Source organism: Phycodurus eques, chromosome 11 (assembly GCF_024500275.1).
Source record: "Phycodurus eques isolate BA_2022a chromosome 11, UOR_Pequ_1.1, whole genome shotgun sequence".
NCBI lineage: Eukaryota > Metazoa > Chordata > Actinopteri > Syngnathiformes > Syngnathidae > Phycodurus > Phycodurus eques.
The window spans coordinates 25125667-25152918 of record NC_084535.1 but is presented as its reverse complement, the minus strand read 5'-3'; the positions used below and the strand labels follow the sequence as shown (position 1 = coordinate 25152918).

The 27252-nt window shown below is 41.4% G+C and overlaps 1 protein-coding gene across 10 annotated transcripts in view; it reads left to right on the top strand.

Moving 5' to 3' along the window:
• ltbp1 (latent transforming growth factor beta binding protein 1) overlaps window positions 1-27252 on the top strand; it is a 166608-nt gene that overhangs the window by 129620 nt on the left and 9736 nt on the right. For all 10 annotated transcript variants that reach the window (XM_061691041.1, XM_061691036.1, XM_061691035.1 and 7 more), the window contains 8 exons: window positions 4279-4404; window positions 5621-5740; window positions 7042-7164; window positions 8952-9077; window positions 9237-9365; window positions 13098-13226; window positions 16523-16660; window positions 24455-24616. In XM_061691041.1, coding sequence (XP_061547025.1) covers window positions 4279-4404; window positions 5621-5740; window positions 7042-7164; window positions 8952-9077; window positions 9237-9365; window positions 13098-13226; window positions 16523-16660; window positions 24455-24616 — 1053 coding nt within the window. The remainder of the gene's footprint in view (window positions 1-4278; window positions 4405-5620; window positions 5741-7041; window positions 7165-8951; window positions 9078-9236; window positions 9366-13097; window positions 13227-16522; window positions 16661-24454; window positions 24617-27252) is intronic.

Below are 27252 nucleotides of genomic sequence, written 5' to 3'. Positions count from 1 at the left end.
AATATGTGTAATTTAATTACGCTGGTGCTCGTCTCCAAAGCCATTACCCTCGCCCTTCAGTTACAGCAGCTGGTAAAGCAGCTCTCCTCACCACAGACATAAACTGGGTATTTTTTATTTTTTTTATTTTTTTTATTTTTCTTCTATTCCTAAATTGGTCGCGAGGGAGGCACTGTTTTAGACAAAAATGGTTCTCACTTTTGTTTGTGCTGTTTGGGAGTAAATTTTGGTTTCGAGTATTATTATACACAAAAATTGTTTTGTGCATTTACAGTAAGTAGTATCATTATGAACAGTTAGAGACAGTAGATGATGAACTGGAGTAAATTTAATATGGTTTAAGAAATTTGAGTTTGCTCTTAATGTTTTGTAAAAGGCTAATATATTTCATGAAATATAGAGATTTCTTTATTGTTTTATTTATTCACATTAAAACATAGGGAAAACATGAAGTTATTGTTATTTATGTTAATTACATTAGGAATGCAGCCCTATGGGGGGCACAAGCCAGTGCAAACTGTAGGCCGATCCCAAGCCCAGATAAATGCAGAGGGTTGTGTCAGGAAGGGCATCCGGTTTAAAACATTGCCAAACAAATATGACCGTTAATCCAAAGAATTCCATACCGGATCGGTCGTGGCCCAGGTTAACAATGTCCGCCACCGGCGCCGTCAACCTGCAGGGCGTCGTTGGAAATTCAGCTACTGTGGTTCGAAGTTGAAGAAGAAGAGGTGGAAAGCGGGTTCTTCGGCAGAAAGAAAAGAGGACAGCACAGAGCCTAGAACTGAATGTGGGGACTTTGAATGTTGGGACTATGACAGGAAAATCTCGGGAGTTGGTTGACATGATGATTAGGAGAAAGGTTGATATATTGTGTGTCCAGGCAACCAGGTGGAAAGGCAGTAAGGCTAGAAGTTTAGGGGCAGGGTTTAAATTATTTTACCATGGTGTAGATGGGAAGAAAAATGGAGTCGGGGTTATTTTAAAAGAAGAGTTGGCTAAGAATGTCTTGGAGGTGAAAATAGTATCAGATCGAGTGATGAGGCTGAAACTTGAAATTGAGGGTGTTATGTATAATTTGATCAGTGGCTATGCCCCACAGGTAGGATGTGACCTAGAAGTGAAAGAGAATTCTGGAAGGAGCAAGAGGAAGTAGTTCTGAGCATCACAGACAGAGAGAGAGTTGTGATTGGTGCAGATTGTAATGGACATGTTGGTGAAGGAAATAGGGGTGATGAAGAAGTGATAGGTAAGTACAGCATCCAGGAAAGAAACTTGGAGGGACAGATGGTGGTAGACTTTGCAAAAAGGATGCAAATGGCTGTAGTGAACACTTTTTTCCAGAAGAGGCAGCATAGGATTGTGGTGTGTAAAATGACTCTGGTGGTGGGGAGGAAGATTAGGAAGACAAAGGCAGAGCAGAGAACCATGTGGTGGAAGCTGAGACATGACGAGGGTTGTGCAGCTTTTCGGGAAGAGGTGAGACAGGCTCTCGGTGGAAAGGAGGAGCTTCCAGAAGACTGGACCCCTGCAGCCAAGGTGATCAGAGAGGCAGGCAGGAGAGTACTTGGTGTATCTTCTGGCAGGAAAGGAGAGAAGGAGACACGGCAAAGGTAGAGGTGGCAAAGGCCAAACAAGAGGCATATGATAACATGTAAGGCAGGTTGGACACTCAAGAAGGAGAAAAGGATCAATACAGGCTGGCCAGACAGAGGGATAGAGATGGGAAGGATGCACAGCAGGTTAGGGTGATTAAGGATACAGATGGAAATATGTTGACTGGTGCCAGCAGTGTGCTAGCTAGATGGAAAGAATACTTCGAGGAGTTGATGAATGAGGAAAATGATAGAGAAGGGAGAGTAGAAGAGGCAAGTGTGGTGGACCAGGAAGTGGCAAAGATTAGTAAGGGGGAAGTTAGAAAGGCATTAAAGAGGATGAAAAATGGAAAGGCAGTTGGTCCGGATGACATTCCTGTGGAGGTATGTCAGCATCTCGGAGAGGTGGTTGTGGAGTTTTTGACCAGCTTGTTCAATAGTATTCTAGCGGGTGAGAAGATGCCTGAGGAATGGAGGAAAAGTGTGCTGATGCCCATTTTTAAGAACAAGGGTGATGTGCAGAGCTGTGGCAACTATAGAGGAATAAAGTTGATGAGCCACACAATGAAGTTATGGGAAAGAGTCGTGGAGGCTAGACTCAGGACAGAAGTGAGTATTTGCGAGCAACAGTATGGTTTCATGCCTAGAAAGAGTACCACAGATGGATTATTTGCCTTGAGGATATTGATGGAAAAGTACAGAGAAGGTCAAAAGGAGCTACATTGTGTCTTTGTAGATCTAGAGAAAGCCTATGACAGAGTACCCAGAGAGGAACTGTGGCACTGCATGCGGAAGTCTGGAGTGGCATAGAAGTATGTTAGAATAATACAGGACATGTATGAGGGCAGCAGAACAGTGGTGAGGTGTACTGTAGGTGTGACAGAGAAATTTATGGTGGAGGTGGGACTGAATCTGGGATCAGCCCTGAGCCCCTTCCTGTTTGCAGTGGTGATGGATAGGCTTACAGATTAGGTAAAACTGGAATCCCCGTGGACCATGATGTTTGCAGATGACATTGTGATCTGCAGTGAAAGCAGGGAGCAGGTGGAGGAACAGTTCGAAAGATGGAGGCATGCACTGGAAAGCAGAGGAATGAAGATTAGCCGAAGTAAAACAGAATATATGTGCATGAATGAGAGGGGTGGTGGAGGAAGAATGAGGCTGCAGGGAGAAGAGATAGCAAGGGTGGAGGACTTTAACTACTTGGGGTCAACCGTCCAGAGCAATGGTGAGTGTGGTCAGGAAGGGAAGAAATGGGTCCAAGCAGGTTGGAACGGGTGGAGGAAAGTGTCAGGTGTGTTATGTGACAGAAGAGTCTCTGCTAAGATGAAGGGCAAAGTTTATAAAACAGTGGTGAGGCCAGCCATGATGTACGAATTAGAGACAGTGGCACTGAAGAGACAACAGGAAGCAGAACTGGAGGTGGCGGAAATGAAGATGTTGAGGTATGCTCTTGGAGTGACCAGGTTGGATAAAATTAGAAATGAGCTCATCAGAGGGTCAGCCAAGGTTCGATGTTTTGGAGACAAAGTTAGAGAGAGCAGACTTCGATGGTTTGGACACGTCCAGAGGAGAAATAGTGAGTATATTGGTAGAAGGATGATGAGGATGGAGCTGCCAGGCAAGAGAGCTAGAGGAAGACCAAAGAGAAGGTTGATGGATGTCGTGAGTGAAGACATGAGGGCAGTTGGTGTTCGAGAGGAGGATGCAGGAGATAGGCTTAAATGGAAAAGGATGACGCGCTGTGGCAACCTCTAAAGGGACAAGCCGAAAGGAAAAGTAGATGTTAATTACATTAGGCAGTATGTTGCCCCTGAACTACAATGGTTTGATACCCACTTTGACACACATGGCACACCGATAACTCTGGTACACGAGTGAGGTCAGGGCACCAGAGTGTAACGGTGGTCAAGATAAACCTAATTATGAAGACAGTTCTGCTCAAGAGTCCCTGTCCCACAGATGACCTATTTAGATCTATTTTTTCCTGACCTTTTTTGTTCCAGGGCACATATTTTGTATTGGATGGCTCTTACTCCGCACCTCCATACAGGAGTTTCGCGGAAGGTGTACGATATACGTACATATACTGGAGTGGCGATGGTTTCGTCTCAATTTGCCTGCAATTTTAAGTTAATTTTTCACCTTCAGCCATTCCCAACTATTACCAATTTCACTTTATTTTATATTCAGGATATTTTTTATTTACTTTTATTTTAAGCGTGCAAAAAGCATACCTTGTCACGAAAGTGCTTCCAACCTAAAGCAAAACATGTTGCAGCAAGCACAGACACCTAACCTTATGTTAGCCTTAACTTTTATTACATGGTCTCAGTAACAACAACTTGAATGTCTGAGTTTGAGCCTTGTGAATATTGTCAACTTAAAATCCCGCTCAAAATAAAATTCCTATAATTGCACTAATCTGTTTGTGTATGGAAACAGTTTTGATTACATTTTGTTAAGGCGTGTCTATTTGCCGACCAAGCTCTAATTAACTTGTAAAAACATTGCTTATTCTGTTCAATGTTTATTCATTAAAAATCAAATTCATTGTGATTAATTAAGACTCAATTACAGTTTTTTCATTTAGGCTCTGCACTAATATTTTTGTCTTGTTTTTTTCTTCATATTATCTCGTTGTATTACTAAACAGATTCTGTGCTCTGATGTGTTTGTTCAGATTTAGATGACTGTTTGGAGACCCCATCTTTGTGCTCGGGTGGTCTGTGCCAAAACACCGAGGGTAGTTTCCTGTGTGTGTGTCCACAAGGATTCCTTGTTGATGAAGAGGGCACAACTTGTGTGGGTCAGTATGTGCAGTTTTTCCTGACGTTTTCATTAATTACACAGATTTAAAATGGAGATTGGCTTACATGGAAAAGGATGACGCGCTGTGGCGACCCCTAAATAGACAAGCCGAAAGGAAAAGAAGACACAGATTTTTGTCAGATGACACATTTTCTGGATGTATTTATCCTAGTTGAAAACATTTACCATGGCGTGAATCTGTTCGCACAGCAACATGTAACACAAACCAGAACTAGTTAGTGGGCATCCATGTGCACATTAGTGTTTAATTTTTAAGGGAAGGGGTGTGTTCCCAGCATGATTACACCAAAGTTATGTGGCTAAAGCTTGTAACAAGAGTTAAATGATGGAAAAAAAAGAAGGGAGGGAGACAGTTTGTTGTGATTCAGCTAAGCCTTTGGCCTTCCATCTGATTAAGCAATGGGTCAGGCAAAAGTTCCACAGACTATAAAGTTAGTATCAAGAGAATTAAAAGTAGGTGGAAATTTGGACGGAACCACACTGACCACACTTTTACTAAAATTTGTACCTCCCTGCTTCCTTGCTCTTACTCTGATATAAATATGAGGTAGTCAGTCATTATGTGGTTTCTTGCCAATTCAACCCAGAATTCCCCAACCACAAAAAGGAAACTGAATTGGAGCGCTAAGAGCAAACTACGCTGATGGTTGTCACCCCAAAACTCAATAAAACCTTCCCTCTTCCGTAGTGATGGGCAAGAGATACTGTTATAACTTTTTGAGGGTATTTTTTGGTTTATGATCTAAACAGATGCAACCCATCCATTGATTTATAATACACTAAAACACTAGGCATTTTTGGATCTGAGCAGAATGACTAACTCACAGTGTATTATCAGCTTCTTTTATCTTCATACAGTATTAATATGAACTTCGCTATATTGGTTGTCAAGATCCTACTTTACTGTTTTGGATTACTCTGACAAGCTCGTCATTCTACTAAATTCCCTGTTGTTGATTGTTTGTTTTGTTTTCACAAAACTTAGTATTACGGTACAGAATAGAGGACACAACAGTTTTAGAACTGATTGTTATTAAGATACAGTATAAAGCTAATCTTAACTCCACTACCTTAAGGATGTAATACATTAATATAGTAATTTATAGTAAATAAACTATAGTATACAGTATAAAGGAAAACTGTCTGCGTGGTCATACTTTCTGTCAACAATATACTGCATTTGCTTTTCACAGATATCAATGAATGTGCTAACAGGACAGTGTGTCCATCTGGCATTTGCATTAACAACCCTGGGGGTTACAACTGTGGCTCTTGCCCTCCTGGGTTCTTGGCACAGGGAGGCCAGTGTGTAGGTAGGTCCAATACTGTCGTGCGTGTGTGTGCGTGTGTGTCCGTGTGTGTGTGTGTGTGTGTGTGTGTGTGAGTTATTGATTCATATGCATCTTCTTCCCACGAGTATTGCAAACACCTGAAAGAAAATGTCATTCATTTCATAGTAATGCATTACACTTATATAGTGCTCTCTCTCAGTGCACTCAAAAAAGCTTTACAATTGCATTCACTATTCATTCACACCCTGGTGGTGGTAAGCTACTTGTGTCGCCACAGCTGCCCTGTCATGTGGCTGCCATTCTGCGCCTACGGCCAGTCTGACCACCACCAAACATCCTCTGACCACCACCAAAAATCCAAGCACATTAATCTGTCAGCAATGTGTGTTAAGTGTCAATGACAACATGTGCTGGGACAGAGATACGAACCGACGACTCTCTGGCTGCAGGGCGTACACTTAATCTCTGCGCCACACCGCGCACAATTTCAAAGTTTTTTTCTGTTGTGTGTGCTGTGAGGTTCTGGCTCCTCTATAGTGCAAGGAAAGCCAAGCCACTGTGTGGAAGCTGTGACAGGAAAGAAATATACCATGCTTCAGGGTCGTTTATAGAATTGAACGACCCAGCTCACAGATGTTTGCATGTCACTGCCAAATGAACATGATTGTGTATGCAGGAAATGTGGTCAAGGTAACTGCACCAGTATGGGTGATGACAACATGTTTAGTTATATTGCTGCAGAGCCTATTTATCCTCAACAAAGGTGAATTCATTCAGTTGTTTTTATACTTGATGCTGGCATGACTGCTAACCTAAAATGAACAGGTTGTATATATCAACAGCATACAAATGATCGAGTTTAGCAAGAAAAAGGTTGTTGAACATTTAATTCAGTTAAATACATTGATTGCTCTTGGCCAATCGGCATTCCTAGGTTGGGACCTCGGCTCGGGCCCTCTTGTTTGGAATTTACATGTCCTTTCTGTGATTACATTATTGAAGACTAAATTGTCCATAGGTGTGAGTCTTACTATAAATTATTTTTGTCTATATGTCCCCTGAAATTGGCTGGCAAACTGTCCAAGGTGTACCCTGCTTCTCGCCCAAAGTGAGCAAGGATAGCCTCTAACTCACCTGCGATCCTAGTGAGGAAAAACACTACAAGAAATGTATAGATGAATGATTGCACTTCTCACAATAAGTTATATCAAGGCCAGGTTATGAAAAAAAAATAAACTTAAGAAACTCATATTGACTGATTCTAAATGCTTTTTTGATTTTCAATCTTGTGATGTACCTGTTCATTGTCATGAATTTTTCAGATATTGATGAGTGCCAAGATCAAAGTGTCTGTACCAGGGGCCACTGCATGAACACTGACGGTTCCTTTGTCTGTCAATGTGGGCCAGGCTTCAGCGTGTCTCTGTCTGGTGACCAGTGTGATGGTACAGTATATACAGAACAGTGCAGTATATAGTCCTACTGTGCAAATAATATCAAGATCGGTTTTTTTCACAAATTATTTTTTTCATTACTAAACATGTTCTCAGATGTAAGCTATCACTAACCTATGCTAACAGAGTAATAAAGTCATAATTACATCCATCCATCCATCTTCCGTACTGCTTATCTGCACGAGGGTTGCGGGCGTGCTGGAGCCTATCCCAGCTGACTCTGGGGTACACCCTGAGCTGGTCGTAGGGCACATATAAGCAAACAACCATTCACACTTACGGGCAATTTAGAGTTTTCAATTAACCTACTCTGCCTGTTTTTGGGATGTGGGAGGAAACCGAACCACCCAGAAAAAACTCACGCAGCCACAGCCACACTCGTAACTCAAAACAAATATCTCAAATCATCATTCCATATTGAAAATAATGGAAATTCCATTAATTCAATCCAGCCTGCCCCAGAAAAACAACAAACATTTTTGTTATGTGTTTTTTTAATAGGAAAAATATCACTCTATAATATTGTACTGAAACAAAAACATTTTTATAATGTAATGTGTAGGGCTGTCAAAATTAAAGCCGTAATGCATTTGATTAATCACAAAATATTATCACAGTAATCATGTATTAACTCTGATTAATCACACAATTTATTTTGACTGCACACGCTCCTGTACCTTAACAGTGTATGGATATCTGAAAGACGGCGCTTTCAGGTCAGTGATCAGGTCAATGCTTACGCCAGAGCAAGGATGAGTGAGGAGACTTCGACTGGTGTGCTCGGTGGCAGATTTGGCTTCAAAAGCCACCCCGATGGGACTTTTGGGAAAAACAAAGCTCATTTGCATATTGTGCAAATTTTTTCGTCGAAGCACAAGTTTAAAATACAATTAAAATATAATCTCAAAGCGAAATGTGGCATTTTATTTCGAGTATATTTGACGCCTATAATCAATCACTATTAATAAAAATTCTCAAGTGTGATTAGTCTGATTTTTAAAAAAACAAATAAAAACTCAATTGACAGCCCTAGTAATGTCATCATTAAATTGAATGTAAAGAATTAATCAGGTTTTGCCATATGCTTCACTTCAATTTAATGGACATTTTGCTGCTCCTTCTGGTGTGCGTGGCTTGGACACCTGGGGGCAGTATTACACAGACATATAGATGTACAGAAAGGAGATAGTCACAATTGCTCAGTAAGCCGCCGTCATCGCAGAGGATAAAAACTATTGTATTAGTTTTGTTATATCTGTCTATATTTGTTATGTCAGTTTCTTAAAGGGTTATAACATGGCGACGCCAATGCTTGTCATTAGCCATGGCATTTTGCATTGTTTGTAAGCATTAAGTTAAACAGAAACAGACTTGTTAGCTGAAGATTATGTCGTTGTTTTCAATGCACAAGGTGTAATTCTCATTGTTTTATGTTTAGTTTGACAGTAACCTTTTGACAGTAAGCTGTTTCATACACTGGGGGTGTATGAAACAGCTTGCAGCCTCTTTTTTGATTGTTTACTATCTGCCAAACTGCTGCTTGTTGTGAAGTGAGTTGAGTTCACAGCCACCATCTCGCGCTTGTATCTTAAATTTTTGCTTGCAATTCAAAGCAAAAAAATCATCCGAACAGCGGCTCTTATCTCGAAAAACTCGTAAGCCAAGTATCTCGTATATCAAGGCACCTCTGTATATCTAGTCGAGTTATTTGTATTATCAGTGTGATGATGAATATGTATTGCCGCAAAAAAACTGTCACTGATGTGTGCTTGCTGCAGATGTGGATGAATGTTTTGAAGAAAATGAGCCTTGCAAGTCCGTAGGGGAGTGTGTTAACAACATGGGCTCCTACACATGTACCTGTCCCCAAGGGTACCGACAGATCGACAGCACCAGCTGCACAGGTTAGCAATGTGAGGGAATCTCTCACTGTGTCTTTAGTCAAGGGTCACTGAAGCATGACAGTGAGCAGGTGTGGACACATTATGACGTCTATGAAGAACTAACACCCAGACAGACAAACACACACCCTCTCAATAGGCGTCATTTTTCTTTCCTTGCAGATGTTGATGAGTGTGTAGATGAGCCAGAACTCTGCGCACCCCATGGTGAATGTCTCAACACAGAGGGATCCTATCTGTGTGTGTGTGGGAGTGGATTCACTGCTAGTCTTGACACACCCTCCTGTGATGGTAAGATGTAAAAAAACATGGAATCACAGTTTCACTAAGCAGTAAAGCTGTTTTTCACAATTGTCAATTGCTTGATGATAATTTATGTTCCAGTGGTATATACTTTTTCTTTTTCACATTTAAGAAATGTCAGACAACTATTCTTGACTAAGTATTTCAACAAACCTCAGTGGGAAGCGCTATTACAACCCTGAAACTATTCCATATCTTGTTAAGATTATGTAATTTATTTAATTTAACTGTTCAGTCCTATTCATAGTTGTTCAAAAGCCAGACATAACCACAGCATAGAAGCCATAATCTGTGCTCATCCTGTGAGCTTTTTATTTCACTTTCAATTATTTTAATATCTGCAATGTCTATCTCCTTTTATACTTTTAAAATGAGGAAATTTATCTCCTGTTTCTTTCAGACATGTTGTTCAGACATGTATTGTTTTCTCAATAATACAGAAGCATTGGCTCCTTTGCCAGCACTGTTGTTTTTTTTCTCAAATAAAAACTGGAACAAAAGGAAAAACTCACATGGGAAAACAAATGAAGCCTTTGAGCTGATTGTCTAGACGTGGAGGTACATTTCTTGCTTTCAGACTTAAACTGTGAGTAAGTAATAACTGTGACTTATTTTTGCTATAATTATGTCTGCTTCAATGAAACCACAATGTTGTGGCCTCTTTTTAATGTAATGCATTTGGTTTGCCATCGTCATCATTAATTTACTTGTGCTCCCTGATTTTGTTTTCTTCATCTGTGTAAATCATAGCGAAATTCTGTGTTTTGTGGGATATCAGTGAACGTTTATTGACGCACCATATTCATTCACATGGCGAAAAATATTACACTTTTAACTGCATTACAATATATATTACATAGGAGAAAGTGGGGTAAGTTGAGCCATCTTTCTTTATCCGGATCACTACAGGAAGGTAATTCAGTTTTTTGGGCAAACTAATATATAGTATGAATGTATATTTCAGGATTTTGCACCCTCCTACAAACAAGTGGATTCAATATGAACACAACAGTTTTGGTGATATAGCCTGTCCAAAAAGAATTGTCTTGTGACACAACCTACCCATGCATGTGTTCATAGGACCAGTGTAAGTTGAGCCATCTACCTTTTGCGCCCTCCCAGAACTTCCTTCCTCCCCTATCCCCCATTGAAGACCCACAATCCACTTCACCTGTCCCTCCCTCCACCAGTCCCTTCCTAGATTAAACTATTCCATAGTAATACATGTTTGTACCGAATAAAATCAGGCATTTCCTCAAATTCTTATGTATTTATTTATTAAACAATTCAAAAGTCAGGCCTATACTGTGCTACTAGGCTCTTTTAACTTTGATGACCCTCCTTGTCCTGCCGACGGAGGAGGCTCGGCCACTCTGCGAGTTCCCAAAAATATGACAATTCTGTTCATGTCCAAATATTTATGGACCTGACTGGAAGCATACTACATCTCAGAGCTGCTAGTAACATAAAAATGAAGTTTATAGAGTGAACTTTATGCATAAGCTGAGCTCATTCACATGATTATCACCAGTAGATCTTTGTTGAGCCAAGGCACCTATTTTATATTAGAAATCCTCACAGTAAACCAACCAAACAAATATAAAAAGTATTCATATTTTCACGACCATAAGGCGCACTTAAAAGTCTTAAATGTTCTCCAAAATGGACGGGGCGCCTGATAATGCGGCGTGCCTTATGTGTGCACCGAGTTCCAACATCTATAAATGTTGTTGTGTGATGAGCGCTCCGCTTGACTTTTTTTATTTATTTATTTATTTTTTGACTGTTTTTGACCGTTTGACTGACTGGGAGCATTTCCTGCCGACACGCTGCTTATATCGAGGAAAAGCGGACGTGGCTGAGGACAGCATGTGAACGTAAAGGGGGAAGAGTCCGTGAAGGAGGACGCTAAAGCCACGGCCCCAGTAGGTATATAGCTCCGGCATGTGCATTGTGCAAAACAACATCGGTTTGGCTAAGGACCCCCGAAAATAGGCACCTACGAAGAGACACCCTTACGAAGCACAGTTTAAACTACAAGCTATCAGTTACGCGGAGGAACATGGGAATCGAGCAGCCGCGAGAGAATTCAAGATCAACGAATCCATGACAAGAAGACGAAGCTGAGTTTCCGCGGAATAAAAAGAAAAACAAGAAGCGGAAACAAGGCAAGGTGGCCGGATTTGGAAGCCCAACTCGAGCAATGGATTAATGAGCAAAGAACAGCCGGGAGAAGCCTCTCAAGTCACCATTCGACGGAGTGCAATAACTCCGTTATGTGCACCAAGTGAAGAAGCTTGCCATCATTCCGGGAGGCTTGACTAAGGAACTCCAACCGCTGGACATCCGTGTAAACAGGGCGTTCAAAGTGAAGTTGCGAGCGGCGTGGAAGCGATGGATGACAGATGGCGAACACAGTTTTATTAAGACTCGGAGGCAGCACTCACCTGACTTTGGTGCGGGCAGCGTGGGATCAGTTCCCACTCAGTGACGATGTGAATGTGAGTGTGAATGGTTGGCCTTGTCTATATGTGCCCTGCGACTGAATGGCGACCATTTCTGGGTGTAGTCCGCCTTTCGCCCGAAGTCAGCTGGGATAGGCTCCAGCGCCCCACGACCCTAACCAGGATAAGCGGTGTTGAAAATGGATGGAAATGGATGGATGGAAGATGAGGACTTTGATGGATTTGTGGATGAGAATTGATTAAAAAAATAACGTGAGTACATTGTTAAATACTTCAATAAAGTACAACCGAACCCAGTTTTGTTCCTGCTGCCTAGGTGAAAGCTTATTGAGAGTCTTTTGTTCAAAAGCCAAGAGTCAGCATAAATTATACAGGCAGTATAAATTATACAGTACATAACACAATATTCATACAATGAATAAAAATAAAGACTAATAACTAAAAATAAAGACAAAATAACAGTGATATTAAAATGTATGGCATCTGCTTTATAAACTGACAAATCCTAAATCCTTTCGAGTACATACATGTTTTTTTTTATTCATTCAAATTTGGCAGGCGTTAAGACATTTCTTGGGATTCTTTAATGGGTTACTGGCTCTATACCTATGTGCCAAATGTTTAATATTTGTTTAAGTGCAATTTTTGCGAACAGAGCCTGAGTCTGATTCATTTGTATTTTTTGTTTATCTAAGATGCTTTCTTTATTGTTCTACATTACAATGCCATTGTTCAATGTTCTTTAGAATTGAAAGTTAATTGTTCTTCAAAGGATATACTTAAAGTATTATGCTCTATAATATCATTATATCAGTGGCATGAAAAAAAACATCAACGGTGCTATCATTTATGGTGATAGTTTTTGGTAAAATATATCGTCCTAAAAAATATGCTATCATGGCAGGTTGAAACATAATATATTGAATACATTTATTCCAAACACGGGCACCCTGGGACTCACATAGTTTCAAATGTAAAATAGTCTATGACTATGGATTAAGAATGGGATGTCACCTAAATTCACATCTGAGTCAAGGAGGTGAGCGAATACTTTTGGCAATATAGTGTATATATAGTCATGTATAGAAATCTTGACAAGGACTTCTGCAGGTAAAGTATGTGGGTGTGACACCATACACCTATTCCAAACTGAATGGTATAATGAAATCAACTATTGTGTCCTGTGAGTGTTGGCAATTTGTTCAATGGCATTTCTAAATCAGTGAAGTAAGATAAATTATCTTTTGACCAACAGATATTGATGAGTGTGGACTCAATGAGACTTTGTGTAGTCCTCATGGTTTCTGTGAGAATAGATTGGGTTCATTCAGATGCCTCTGTGACCAGGGCTACCAAGAAAGCCAAGATAGCCAAAGCTGTATGGGTAAGTGTTTCATCTTAGAATGTATGGAGGAGATACTTGAATTGCATATATCTTTCCTTATGATCTGTAACAAAAACTCCCAATGTTGACCCATTTTTAAATAATGCACAGAAACCTTATACAGCGAAATTTCAAATTTTGCCACACAGAAATAAATAACAAATATACTATAGCCCCTTGTTCACCAACCAGCCCAGGAACTTTAAGTTCCTGGTTGCAAAATATTAGTTCTATTAGTTCAGGGTAGCTTAAAGTAGCTTGACACTTATTCCCTAGTTCTGGACTGACAAATATTGTCTTGCAGAAATAGTTTCAACCCCATATAGACACAGTATTTATTTTAGACTTATTTTCTCATGGTTTTTAACAGATCTTGGCCCACCCACATTTTGGTCGAAACCTTGCTTGAGCTGTGACGTAAGTGCCAGAAACTGATTTCCCCGTACTATTAGACGTACTCGGTTGGCTCAGAAGCAAGCCTGGGGCGTAATTGTCGCCTATATTCAAAGTCTGGATGTTTTGTGGACAAGAATAAGTGAAAATAGTGAGGTTACATACATTTGTGTAGGCTTGTTTTTTAGACTTTACACCGATCTGATCGGCTGGATCAGATCAACCAATAATTTGAATTTCATCCATATTTTGCAATCGGCTGTAATGTACTTGATCGGAGCCGCAAATTAAAGACATTATCGCTGATACAATCTCGTTTACTTCGGGGACATTCAAACTGAAAGATAGTTTATTTTTTACAACTTTCGTGTATTTTGTGTGTTGCGCAGGCAGCTCTGGGGTTTCCGCGGCTTTGGCTAGCGCTAACGTGGCTAAACTACTTCTATAAATCACCAATCATCGCCTCCATGGCTGCTTTGTTACCATATTATTGTGTCCAATAAAGCATACAAAACTGAAGCGTGGAACAAGATTGTATCACGCAGTTAGCTCCATGGCTGTGCACCCTGTTTAGCCAGGGTAGCTAGCTAGCATCACTAATAATCACGTCACTAAATTAATAATCATCGCCTCCTCCAGCTTCGTTAACCGTTAAAGAAATCCTACCTCCAACTCGAGCACGGTTGGACACACCAACATTTGTGTAATACTCTGTGTCCTTATATTGCTTTAGAGCACGGAACATTCAGTCCTTCTTATTCAGATTGCTTACAAATTGCACATTTGACTAGGAGGTTATGGATCCTGCAGCTTTCCCCAAGCTAATTGGGAACATGCTGCTGTGATTTCGTTCTCGGCACGATGGAACTTCCCGCTTACGCTATCCCAGTGGCAATTTTCTTCACCATATTCACCACAATGCTCTAATTCCATGCAGTGTGTTTTAAACACATAAACTTCCCATCTGTCATCTGGCAGTCCTGCTAGGTTGCCCCGAAATTTGGTCCCGCCAGCTGCCTCATTCACTGCCAAGCCTTCACTGCACTGCAGCAAGAACAGATGGACTCACTTACAAACAAGCACACGATCGTGCAGTGGTGGTGTACCACTAACCATTTAAAATGCTTCTCGTCTAGCTGCCTTCCTTCCTCTCTGTCTAGCTCTGTTCTCTTTGACACTTCTGCTTTATATTATTTTCTCTCCCCTCGTTGTCCACTTAATCTTACTACAGGCTCTCATGGTCTTCTTGTGGCTTACCCATTTGCAACCAGTAAAATCTCTTTCAACATTTCCTTCTCAAATATCCTGCAGTACATTCAATTCAAACATGCAATTAAACTGGAGAATCCTTGGTCTGCTCAGTCATGAGGATGAATCTGTCAAGAAAACCCAGAAAATTAACTGTTGCTGACTCAATCAAGGTCGGCGAACTTCGTGACACACTCTGAATTTGAAGTATTATTTTGTGGAAAAGAGCACAGGCCTCACACAAATGTCCACTTGTAAAGTACAGAAAAAAACAGAGATAAAAATAGTAAGCAAACTCAAAGCATTTCAAAGGGACAAAAGAGGAATATCTGGTGGTCCTGCCATGTCTGCTGAATACCATCCCAGATGATGAAGACTGATCACGTTAATTGACTGAGTCCTCTTTTTATACAATAACACAAAATGATTGTTTTTTAAATGTTTGCATATGTTTTAAAAATATCATAATCAGATCAGAATCATCTGTATTTGCCAAGTATGTTCGAAAAACACACAAGGAAGTTGTCTCCGGTAATTGGAGCCGCTCTAGTACGACAACAGACAGTCAATTGACAGAGAACACTTTGGAGACATAAAGACATTGAGAAAAACAGTCGCTGAGCAATAAAGGGTTGCTAGTTATCTGGTAATGCTGGTACATTTTTTTATTTTTTTTTTGACAATTGTGCAAAAGGTTGCAGAGTCCTCTAGCACTTAGAGCAGTTCGAATGACTAATATTACAATAGTCCGGTGCAATGACCATTGTGCAAAGGGCGCCGAGACTTCAAGCGATAGTCTGGAGCAATGTTGATTGTGCAAATGTTGAAGATACTCCTCAGTCAATGTGCAAATGGAGCAGATGGCACTCTGGCATGAGTGGGCAGTATTGGTCAACAACAGATATGCAAATAGAATGGGCTTACATGAGGGCATCCTGTTTCCAGTCATCCCTGACATGTGATCAACTTGTTCGTAGTCCACCTGGTAAATTCAGAAATTCAGTTGAATGACATGATTTGGAAGGTGGATTTAAGTAAGTGTGGGTGCAAGTATATATGTCCATAAAATATTTTTCTTACAAATTGTTTTTCACTTAATTATGGGCTGTTCTGTAAAGAACTTTGAGGGAAGTCTCTTGCATCTAATATGGAATTAAGTGAAGGGGGTGAATATTTATGCAAGGTGTTGAATATTACTAATATTGGAGGAATGATTATGAGAGGAACAGTGTACTAATCAACACCGGAAATAGTCTGTGGCAATTTTTGTAGTATTGCTAAAAGGGACACTCTTAGGAAGCTACAACCTCAGGAACATGGCGGAAATTTACACCATCATCATAAATTAGACTTAATGCAGAGTTTATATAATGTTGTAACCTGTTTAGTATCCAGTATAAAATATATATATTTCAATTATTAATAATTAATTAATTTAAAACTAAATGTGTTACCACGACTTGCTGAAATGTTCAAAGCAAATGCATGTATTGTAGTTGTCTATTTCCTGATCATTGTCGATGTGCTCTTGAGCAAGGCACATAATAATCTATGGTCTTTACTTGTTATAGTTGGGTTCGAATGGTAAAGAAAACTTACCAAGCAAAGAAACACTAGCATTTATTAACGTTTTTTTAACTCTTCCTCCTCTGCAGATGTTAATGAGTGTGAGCTGCTGAGTAGTGTCTGCGGAGAAGCTCAGTGTGTGAACGTCGATGGTTCCTTCCTTTGCACATGTCCCAGCGGCCAAGAGTATAATGTCATGGTCGCCAGATGTAAGCCCATTCCAACAGGTGACTGATTGTCATGTTGTTAAAAGTGTATGTCCAAAAGTACTGTATTCAAAATGACTTCACCAAGATAAACTTGGCTAATGAAAAAACATAATTTCGAATCTAAGCTACTCCGTTTTATGCAGAACACCATGTTCATGTCATGTTAATCGGACTTCCTGTATATGCCACGATAACTAGCCTAACAGGTTGATGACATGTTGCTCTGAACCCCAACTTGCTAAAATTTTGTTTTCTTTTTGGCTGGTGTCTTCGGACAGAAGTTAAATACATATATATCATTTATTTATACAAATATGGTATTGTTATATGATGTGTTTTTGGCAATTTTCTTTCTACAGAATAAGTTAGGACGCAATCTTGTCTTTATGGGTTTTTAATACAAAAAAGCTGTTTAACATGACATAAATAAAAGAGACAGAGGGAGAAAGAATTGGAAAAAAAGAAGCAGAAGCGAGTGAGGGGGAGATCGCCAGCTGTCCTCTTGCTCCCCACACTCTCTCTGAAGCCGACACTCCAAAAAACAGATTATAAGATCCTTCAGTCAGATTCTATAATCAGGACATTCCCACCAGCTACCCAGCCAGCTGTTGTAGCCGGTTGGGAACGTCCTTGGATAAGACAAACAATGGCTTGCTCCTATTAGCACGGCTAGACATCTTAGAGAAGTTACACCAGAGTTATGGAACAATAAAATAATACATTAGGGCATTAAACCTTCTAAGTGTGAATAGAAGTAATTTTGCAAACTCATATGTAAACACAAACAAAGTGTAAACATCAGATATTGTCATCTTGGGTAGCTCTTGAAGACATCAAACAAAAGACATTGTCGATGTTGAAAGTGCCAACAGGTTCTCTGTCTCGGTCTACTGCTATAATTGGGCTTCACAATTTTTTTGAACCGGAAGAAAGTTGCTTTAACCTGTTTTGCCGATTGCGAAAGTTGGTTGCACATATACCCTCTTATTCTATTAGTCATGGGCACAGCAGTTTTTTTGAGTGTACTAAATCACTATCATCATCTATCCATCCATTTACTGTACCGCTTATCCTCACTACGATCCTGGGCATGCTGGCGCCTATCCCAGCCATCTCTGGGCGAAAGGTGTATTACACCCTGAACTGATCACCACCCAATTGCAGGACATATAGAGACAGTCACACTCACATTCACATCTGTGGGCAATATAGAGTATTCAATTAACCTTCCATGCATGTTTTTGGAATGCGGGAGGAAAATGGGGGAACCCTGAGGAAAACCCACGCAAGCACGGGGAGAACATGCTAACTCCACACAGGTGAGGCCGGATTTGAACCCAGGTCCTCAGAATGTCGGATGTGCTAACCAGTTGGACACCGGGCTGCCTCACTAGTCAGTTCATTAAAAATCGTTCAATTGTTTTTCACAGAATCATTCAAGCGCTTCCTCATTCAGTTCATGATCAGCCCTGAGGTGCACCTTCACAGAAGGACGATGCAATGTTGTCGCATATTTTAAACTAGGAAAGGCATGGCGATTTAGAACAACAACAAAACCAAAAACAAAACCAAAAAAAGCTTTAGCTAAGTTATCACCTACCTATTTATCTCTCAGCAACCTCTCGAACATCTGGCTTCGGTTGTGACTCATGAACATCCGTGCGGCGAGTTCAGCTACCGCACATATCTTTTCGCGTCCCCGCTACATCCACACAGGCTCCCGCCGGCCAGCAAAACATGTCTGCATTCCACAGCAGTCCTGCTCACTCACCTCACTGTTACATCTGATTGGTGTAAAGTGTCTTTGAGTGTCTTGAAGAAGCACCGTATAGGTTTAATTGATTATTGTTGTCCATCCATCCATCCATTTTCTACCGCTGATCCGAGGTCGGGTCGCGGGGGCAGTAGCTTTAGCAGGGACACTCAGGCTTCCCTCTCCCCAGCCACTTCATCCAGCTCTTCCGGGGGGATCCCAAGGCGTTCCGAAGCCGGACGAAAGACGTAGTCTCCTCCCGGTGGAACGTGCCCGGAACACCTCACCAGGGAGGCGTCCGTGAGGCATCCGAATCACATACCCTAGCCCCTCTCGATGTGGAGGAGCAGCGGATTTTCATCCCAGCTGCTTCACACTCGGCTGCGAACTGCTCCAGTGAGAGTTAGAGATCATGGCTTGATGATGCCAACAGAACCACATCATCTGCAAAAAGCAGAGATGCAATACTGAAGCCACCAAACCGGACCCTCTACGCCTCAGCTGCGCCTTGAAATTCGGTCCATATAAGTTCTGAACAGAATCTGTGACAAAGGGCAGCCTTGGCAGAGTCCAACCCTCACCGGTAACGAGTCCGACTTACTGCCGGATATGCGGACCAAACTCTGTCTCCGGTCGTACAGGGACCGAACAGCCCGTATCAGAGGGTTCGGTACCCCATACTCCCAAAGCAACCCCCTCAAGACCCCCCGAGGGACACGGTCGAACGCCTTCTCCAAGTCCACAAAACAAATGTAGACGAACTCCCATGCACCCTCGAGGACGCTGCTGAGGGTGTAGAGCTGGTCCACTGTTCCACGGCCAGGACGATAACCACACTGCTCCAGAATTTCCTCGAAGCCGTCCAGAAGTCTTTCTCGATGGCCTCAGCGAACTCCTCCCACACCCGAGTTTTTGCTTCAGCGATAACCAAAGCTGCATTCCGCTTGGCCAGCCGGTACCCATCAGCTGCCTCAGGAGTCCCACAGGCCAAAAAGGCCCGATAGGACTCCTTCTTCAGCTTGACGGCATCCCTCACCGTTTGTATTCCACCAACGGGTTCAGGGATTTCTGCCACAACAGAGACCGACTACCTTACAGCCACAGCTCCGGTCAGCCACCTCAGCAATGGAGGCGTGGAACATGGTCCACTCGGACTCGATGTTCCCCCGCTTCCCCAGAACATGAGCAAAGTTCTGTCAAACTCTTTACCAGAAAACCCTCACAATACGTTTGGGCCTGCCACGTCGTACCGGCATCTTCTCCCACCATCGGAGCCAACTCACCACCAGGTGGTGATCAGTTGACATCTCCGCCCCTCTCTTCACCTGAGTGTCCAAGACATGCGCCCGCAAGTCCGATGACACGACCATAAAGTCGATCATGGAACTGCGACCTAGGGTATCCTGATGCCAAGTGCACATGTGGACACCCTTATGCTTGAAGATGGTGTTGTGGTGACATGGCGGGGGGCAATAAGTATACCCACAGCTGCTTGGCGCCTCTCACCGTGGGCAACTCCAGAGTGGAAGAGAGTCCAACCCCTCTCGAGAGGACTGGTACCAGAGCCCAAGCTGTCTGTGGATGCGAGTCCGACTATATCTAGTCGGAACTTCTCGACCTCACACAGCAGCTCGGGCTCCTTTCCTGCCAGAGAGGTGATGTTCCACCATCATCTGTAGCCGGGGATGGGATTGCCAAGTTCCCTGCCTTCGGCCGCCGCCCAGCTCGCACTGCACCCGACCCCTACGACCCCTCCCACAGGTGGTGAGCCCGTGGGAAGGGGGACCCACATTACCCTTTCGGGCTGTGCCCGGCTGGGCCCCATGGATGCAGGCCCGGCCACTGGGCCCTCGCCTTCAAGCCCCACCTCCAGGCCAGGCTCCAGAGGGGGGACTCTGTGACCCGCGTCCGGGCAAGGGAAACCTCGATCCATTCCATGCTTTGTCTGGTCCCTCACCTAGGACCTGTTTGCCATGGGTGAACCTACCAGTGAAGGCCCAGACAACTTAGCTCCTAGGATCATTGGGACACACAAACCCCTCCACCACGATAAGGTGACGGCTTCCTAAAGGGGGGGTATTGTTGTTGTTATTATTATTATTAAACAAAAAGCTTTAATAATTGCATTAGAGACACAGCAGGGATGATATGTATGTGTTCATATATACATTTAGTATTAATTTAAATGTATTTTAAATCTGTGGTTGTTGTCATGTACTTGAATGACTCAACATTAGCCGATAGCTTGGAGAAACGGAAGCTCGTGAAAGCTATCCCCGTGAGGACGAACAGTTAAAATCACTCCTTAGTATGTTCACTGCATAGTCGTTCCTTGCACGAACAAATCACTTGTCGTACTAGTTCGCAGTGAACCTCCGCATGAGTCACTCTTGGTAGGACAGTTCACTGCATGCATACTAGTACGTCTTTCCTTGGCGGATCGCGAACGAAGAAGTTCACCGAACTACGAACGAAGAAGTTCACCGAACTAATCACTCATCATCACATTCCGTTCAGTTCAGTTTCAATACATTCAGTTCACTACAGTCCCTCCCCCGCCTGCACAGCGCTGCCTGATGCTGGCTTCTCATTGGTCATTCACTGAAAATTCAGAATGAGTGACAGTACACTGCAGTTCTTCTTTGGTGCAGTTGAGCTCTACTGAAAAAAAAAATAAATCCCACTTTTGTGAATCACTTCCCTGTTTACACTGTATTTATATATAGTATTTATATGTACAATTATATACAAATATATGATGTATTCCCTTGTAGGCCCGATCGAACACGCAGTCTGTCAAATCAACAAATAGTGTCTGAGTGATCTATAGGGAAACACAAAGAGGCTAATTACAGGAAGAAAATAACACTAATACTGGTGAAAGAAAAAAATAGCCGTACAAAAAGGACATTGTGTGCTGCTAGGCTAAAAAAAGGGAATGTGAGCGTTGAATGTGTTGAGTCAGAGAGAGAGACAGCAAAGTTGGGATTTTGTGTGACGTTAGTAATTTCCCCAAAATTATTAGGCACTAATCTTGTACATTTTGGCAGCGATTCCAGTATCTACTCACGACCGTAGATCAGCTGGTCGGTGGGATGGTCTGTCTCAGTCGTCTCGGGAAGCACGAAGACAGGTTTGGTTGAAGAACAAAAAGGATGCAGAAAAATACAACAAAAACGAAAGAGGCGGAAGAAGAAAAATTATTGTCCCGTTGGGATGCGCTCGTAACTTTCCTGCTTAGTGAGCTTGCTGTGGGCTTCGATCTTGCTTTCAACTGCGGGTGTAGTAGGTACAGATGCAGGACATGATTTCCCGGAGCCTCCGACAACAGCTCAAGCTAGAAAACCGATCGAAGCCGCATGGATCGCTTTATTGATCGGACCGGTCCGCTGGCTTGTCTAGTTGTCGCTCGCGCACGTGGTTGCGCCCCCGGGGGACAACGGAACATAGGAAGGGGGAGGGGGTTCGCTGAAGGCCACCCCGTAGCTGGGGAGATGTTAGGAAGAGCCAGGAAGCAAGACAAGAGAGCTAGACACAAAAAAGAGAGTGATACTAGCGCCTCTATTTCTCAGAACAGTCAAGGAGATAAACGATAAATGGTCAAATTAGTAGCCATATGAACACAGCTTCAATTTAGTTATTACTGAAGTCAGGTAAAGACCCCACTCTCTTGGCTAATTATTGGCCGTTATTACTGATTAATGTAGATATCAAGATTATCTCAAAAGCCCTTGCAGCGAGACTTGAGAAAGTAATTCCCTCGATAATCCACTATGACCAGACAGCCTTCATTAAAGGTAGAAGTTCCACAAATAATGCCAGACGTCTATTAAATTTAATAAGCATGTCACAACGTAAAAATCTAAACCCAATCATCATGTCACTTGACGCAGAGAAGGCTTTTGATAACGTTAACTGGGCTTTCCTGCAGTACTTCACAAATTTGGCTTGGGAGATTAATTTATACATTGAATAGCAACATTATACAATTTGCCTAAAGCAACAGTCACCACAAATAGGATCACTTCACAAAGTTTTACATTACAAAGAGGAACCAGACAAGGATGTCCACTCTCACCAATGCTATTTGAAATATTCTTCGCACCTCTTGCTGCCGCTATACCTCAGAATGCTAATATTAAAGGTATCTGCTCACTAGTGACAGAACACAAAATCAATCTGTATGCTGATGATTTCCTTCTTTACTTACAGGAACCCAACTATTCTCTTCAGGTAGTCTTCAGTCTCATTTTCACAAATATAAGACTACTCTAGCAACTGGACAAAATCAACCATCCATTTTCTGAGCCGCTTCTCCTCACTAGGGTCGCGGGCGTGCTGGAGCCTATCCCAGCTGTCATCGGGCAGGAGGCAGGGTACACCCTGAACTGGTTGCCAACCAATCGCAGGGCACATACAAACAAACAACCATTCACACTCACAGTCACACCTACGGCAATTTAGAGTATCCAATTAATGCATGTTTTTGGGATGTGGGAGGAAAGCGGAGTTCCTGGAGAAAACCCACGAAGGCACGGGGAGAACATGCAAACTCCACACAGGCGGGGCCGGGGATTGAACCCGGGTCCTCAGAACTGTGAGGCTGACGCTCTAACCAGTCTGCACCGTGCCGCCAAAATCAACCATACTCCCAATAACAGGACACTCATGGACTCCTGCAGATCAAATACCAGATTACCCTATTCCTATTGGAAACATTAATTATCGAGGTATTAATATTTCCTCAAAACTCACAGAGCTAACCAGTCTAAATTAAATACCACTTCTGGAAAAAAAATCTCAGTTGACTTAAGACGCTGGAATAAGTTGCCTATATCACTACTGGGAAGAATAGCTGCAATAAAAATTTTAACTTGACCTCAAATGAATTATTTTCAACTATTCAATTTAAGACCACATTTAAATGGTTTAAAATCTTAGATTCTGCTGTAATATTTTTTTATTAAAAAAATAGCAAAAATAGGAGGAGGCCTAAATGCTCTCAACTTTAAATACTGTTATTTAGCTAACCAATTACAATACCTCATCAAATGGTTGCACCACAATGAGGAGTATGATTCTTGGCTAGAATTGGGACAAATAGACTGTAACAACATCAAACTTCCAAAACTCCCATTTATTTATTTAAGTCTTAAACACCATAAATGCTTCACGAACCATCCACCTTAACGGCTTAGTGGTAAAGTTTAGAATCTACACGATCTCAATTAGCTCCCAGTACGCTCTCCCAATCTGGCATAATCCAGATTTCGAAATTCATAATATACACCTTCATTTTAGTACATGGGAACAACATGGAATTAACAGGTGGAAACTTTCTTCAATATAATAAATTAAAAGCAGCAATAAAAAAAGAATACCAACACTCCAGAGCACCCTCGTACTGCCAGAGTTTGTCAAGCAAATAGTGAAGCTTCTCCTGCAAAGTAAAAGAAATCTCTCAAAGGTTTCTCAATTTATTTCATGTACTAAATCAATGGATTTACCAATCACCAAATGGGGAGACCTTTCCATGTCCGCTGACCATAGCTACTGGATACAGATTTGTAACAATACATTTAGAATGACAAAAGACACAAATCTACATCTTATACAATATAAAGTGCTCCATAGAACACAGTTTACTCAGTACACCATGCATAAAATCATAATCATTCCACCCCAGATAAGAAACAGTTAAAATAAAATGCTGTGTTAATATGAAATTGATTGATGCCATGATCCCATGATAAGTGTTTTTAAAGTTCTGATCATGGACTCGTAAGTAGTGTTATAACGCTCGAGACTGGTCTTCCAAAAATCTTGGTCTTGTCTCGGACTGGCCGGAACTCGGGATTTTCAATTGGTACCAGCCATAATTTGCTATTCTTCAACTTTATTAATGTGATAATAAGGATAAAAAACTTAAAAAACTAACCACCACCACCCTCATAATGTCTGCAACTTTTCGCGCCGTTGTTGACTGAGGGACACCAACGTTTATGCGTAAAAACACCGACTTTCAGGTACAAACTTCATCTGCTGCATCTCTTCTTCAGTGTCATCAGTAGAGCGTAAAGAGTGCTACTTCCATCTGAATGATGAGAACTTGTGTGAGAGTGTGCTCACCAGCCACCTCACCCTGCAAGAGTGCTGCTGCACACTGGGAGCTGGCTGGGGTGACAACTGTGAGGTTTATCCCTGTCCTGTCAATGGCACAGGTAAGTATTCTGGAAAAGATTATACACTATACCAGGTGCATAGTTGTCCTACTTGCATCTGTGCACATGTCTGTCCAGCAATTCTCCATACATAAGTGTGGAGTGATATCTAATTTACAGGCGTAATGGAAAGACTTTTAAAGTGAGCCATTTGCATCAAGTCTTAACGTACAAATAACAAATGATCCCCCAAAAATCTAGATTTTGGTAGAGCATCATAATATTCATAATTATCAGAGCTGTCAAAATGGTACGGAAATCACTGAACGTTGACTCGTTATCGGCGTAACACTGATTGTTCCATATATTGGGGGGGGGAAAAATCCAGTGTCTGACATGAGCGGCGCGTCCACATTGAACAGCTGTTAGCGTATAAGGTACAGTTCTTAACATGCATCTTACAAGTTTCACGAAGGGAGGACAAGGAGTAGATCAGTGAAGACGACATCAAAGCCATGCTAATTGCTAAGCTATCGTTACATGCAGTTGCAAAACATCGAAATAAGCTATTTGGTGATACAGTACACTTGTCACATACAGTAGATCCAGTTGGAACCGTGTTTTCAAGTAACCAACTTTAAACAACGAAATAGCAGGCCAATTAATACGTGTTTAGAGATATAAAATTATACACGTCCACACAGGAAGCCGCATCTGTTAATCCATCCATCCATTTTCTGAGCCGCTTCTCCTCACTAGGGTCGCGGGCGTGCTGGAGCCTATCCCAGCTGTCATCGGGCAGGAGGCGGGGTACACCCTGAACTGGTTGCCAGCCAATAGCAGGGCACATACAAACAAACATTCGCACTCACACCTACGGGGAATTTAGAGTCTCCAATTAATGCATGTTTTGGGGATGTGGGAGGAAACCGGAGTGCCCGGAGAAAAACCACGCAGGCACGGGGGGAACATGCAAACTCCACACAGGCGGGGCCGGGGATTGAACCCAGGTCCTCAGAACTGTGAGGCTGACGCTCTAACCAGTCGGCATTCGTTCGTTATTTAATTAGTACGTCACTGCACACATCACTTCAGAACGTGGGCAGGTTAAAAGTATATTATTATTGATAAATATTTGTAATATAAAATAACCATTTATAATTTACCATTTATTTGTCCCCCAATTGGGAAATTTGCATTGTTTCAGTGGCAATTGTGGATATAGTGAATATAAATATGTAATATAAAGAACATGCAAGAGGTGCAAGAAGTACGTTGCACAAAATAGAAACGAAAACTATTGTCCATTCATAAACTCCACTCCATTAAATTTATTCTCAGTAATGTTATTTGTTTTTTTTGCAAAATAGAGTGCTGAATTTTAATTTTGGCATTGAGATCTGATGAATCTGATTTAATAGATTTTCTTTCTTTCTTTCTTTCTTTCTTTTTATTACCAGGGTTGCAAACAGAATTGGCAAAGGCAAATTAATCCGTAGACACAGATATTTTTTTGATGATGGCACATTGAAATCTCATATACAGGTACTTTGATTCAGGCAGCAACAGCTCCGCCATTACAAGGCTGAAAAAAAACATTGAAATGACAAATATTGACGCCATAATTTTATTAACGATAATGATTGTGACTGTCCCATTGTAATATTCTTGACAACATTTTGAAAATATGGAAATTCAGACAAATTTGGACAAATTGTTCTGGAAGTGAATTTTTATAGGTTGGCAGCTCTGAATTATGTGTATTTATGTTACAGTATTTCTCTTTAAGGCCCATTGTTGGACTTTATGACTAAGGATGGACTATAATAAATTAAATGATCAAATTGTGTTGACTGTTTGGAATTTATTGTTCATCAATCACATCTTGAAGCAACTGATGAAAATCGAGTGCACTATTTAGCTGCAACGTGCAACGTTGATTCAGGTTCATCTAGTTTGTGGCCTGAAGAAGAACAATATAAAGCCAATATGAAGCCAACTATGGACTTGGTCCATGCAGACCTCTGTCATGGCAGAACTCCTTGGTCTAGCATTATTCTGCTCAATATGACACTGGTATGGAAGTAGGAGTTCTGATAACTCAAGTGAATATAAATGTTAATGTTACAAATAACAGTTGATTCATTATCCATTATCCTCTTTGTCGATCAATTAAATTTTATTAACTTTGTATCCCAATTTTGGACAGTAATTCTCAATGAAATTTGCTTTTTGATTCTTCCATAATATAGCTACAAATTCTGCTTGTTAGTTATAAAGTAGGAAGAGAGTCTGGGATTGATACAATGCAGCTGATAGTGAGATATGCTGCAACAATACTACAAGAAGTCCAGAAGAACTCATCTTCATAAAGACAAGCTAGTGATCAGAATCCAAATCATCTTTATTTTACAAACTTAGGGCCCGATCGATAAGGATTTTCAACAATTTTGATGTTTGGCAGAATAAAATTCCAATAAACGATTGATCAGCAGATTAATTTTAAAAAATATATCATGAATAAAATAACCTTTTTGGGTCCCTTAACACTTACAACAATGAAGATTTACAGGCAGAACGACTGTTTTACAATACTTTGTCATTCAGTATTTATGTAACTTTAGAACAAAGAGAAAAATCAGCTTCTTTTTTGTTTTCTTTTTTTTCCCCTTATTTTGTAATGTGTTCCAAGAAAA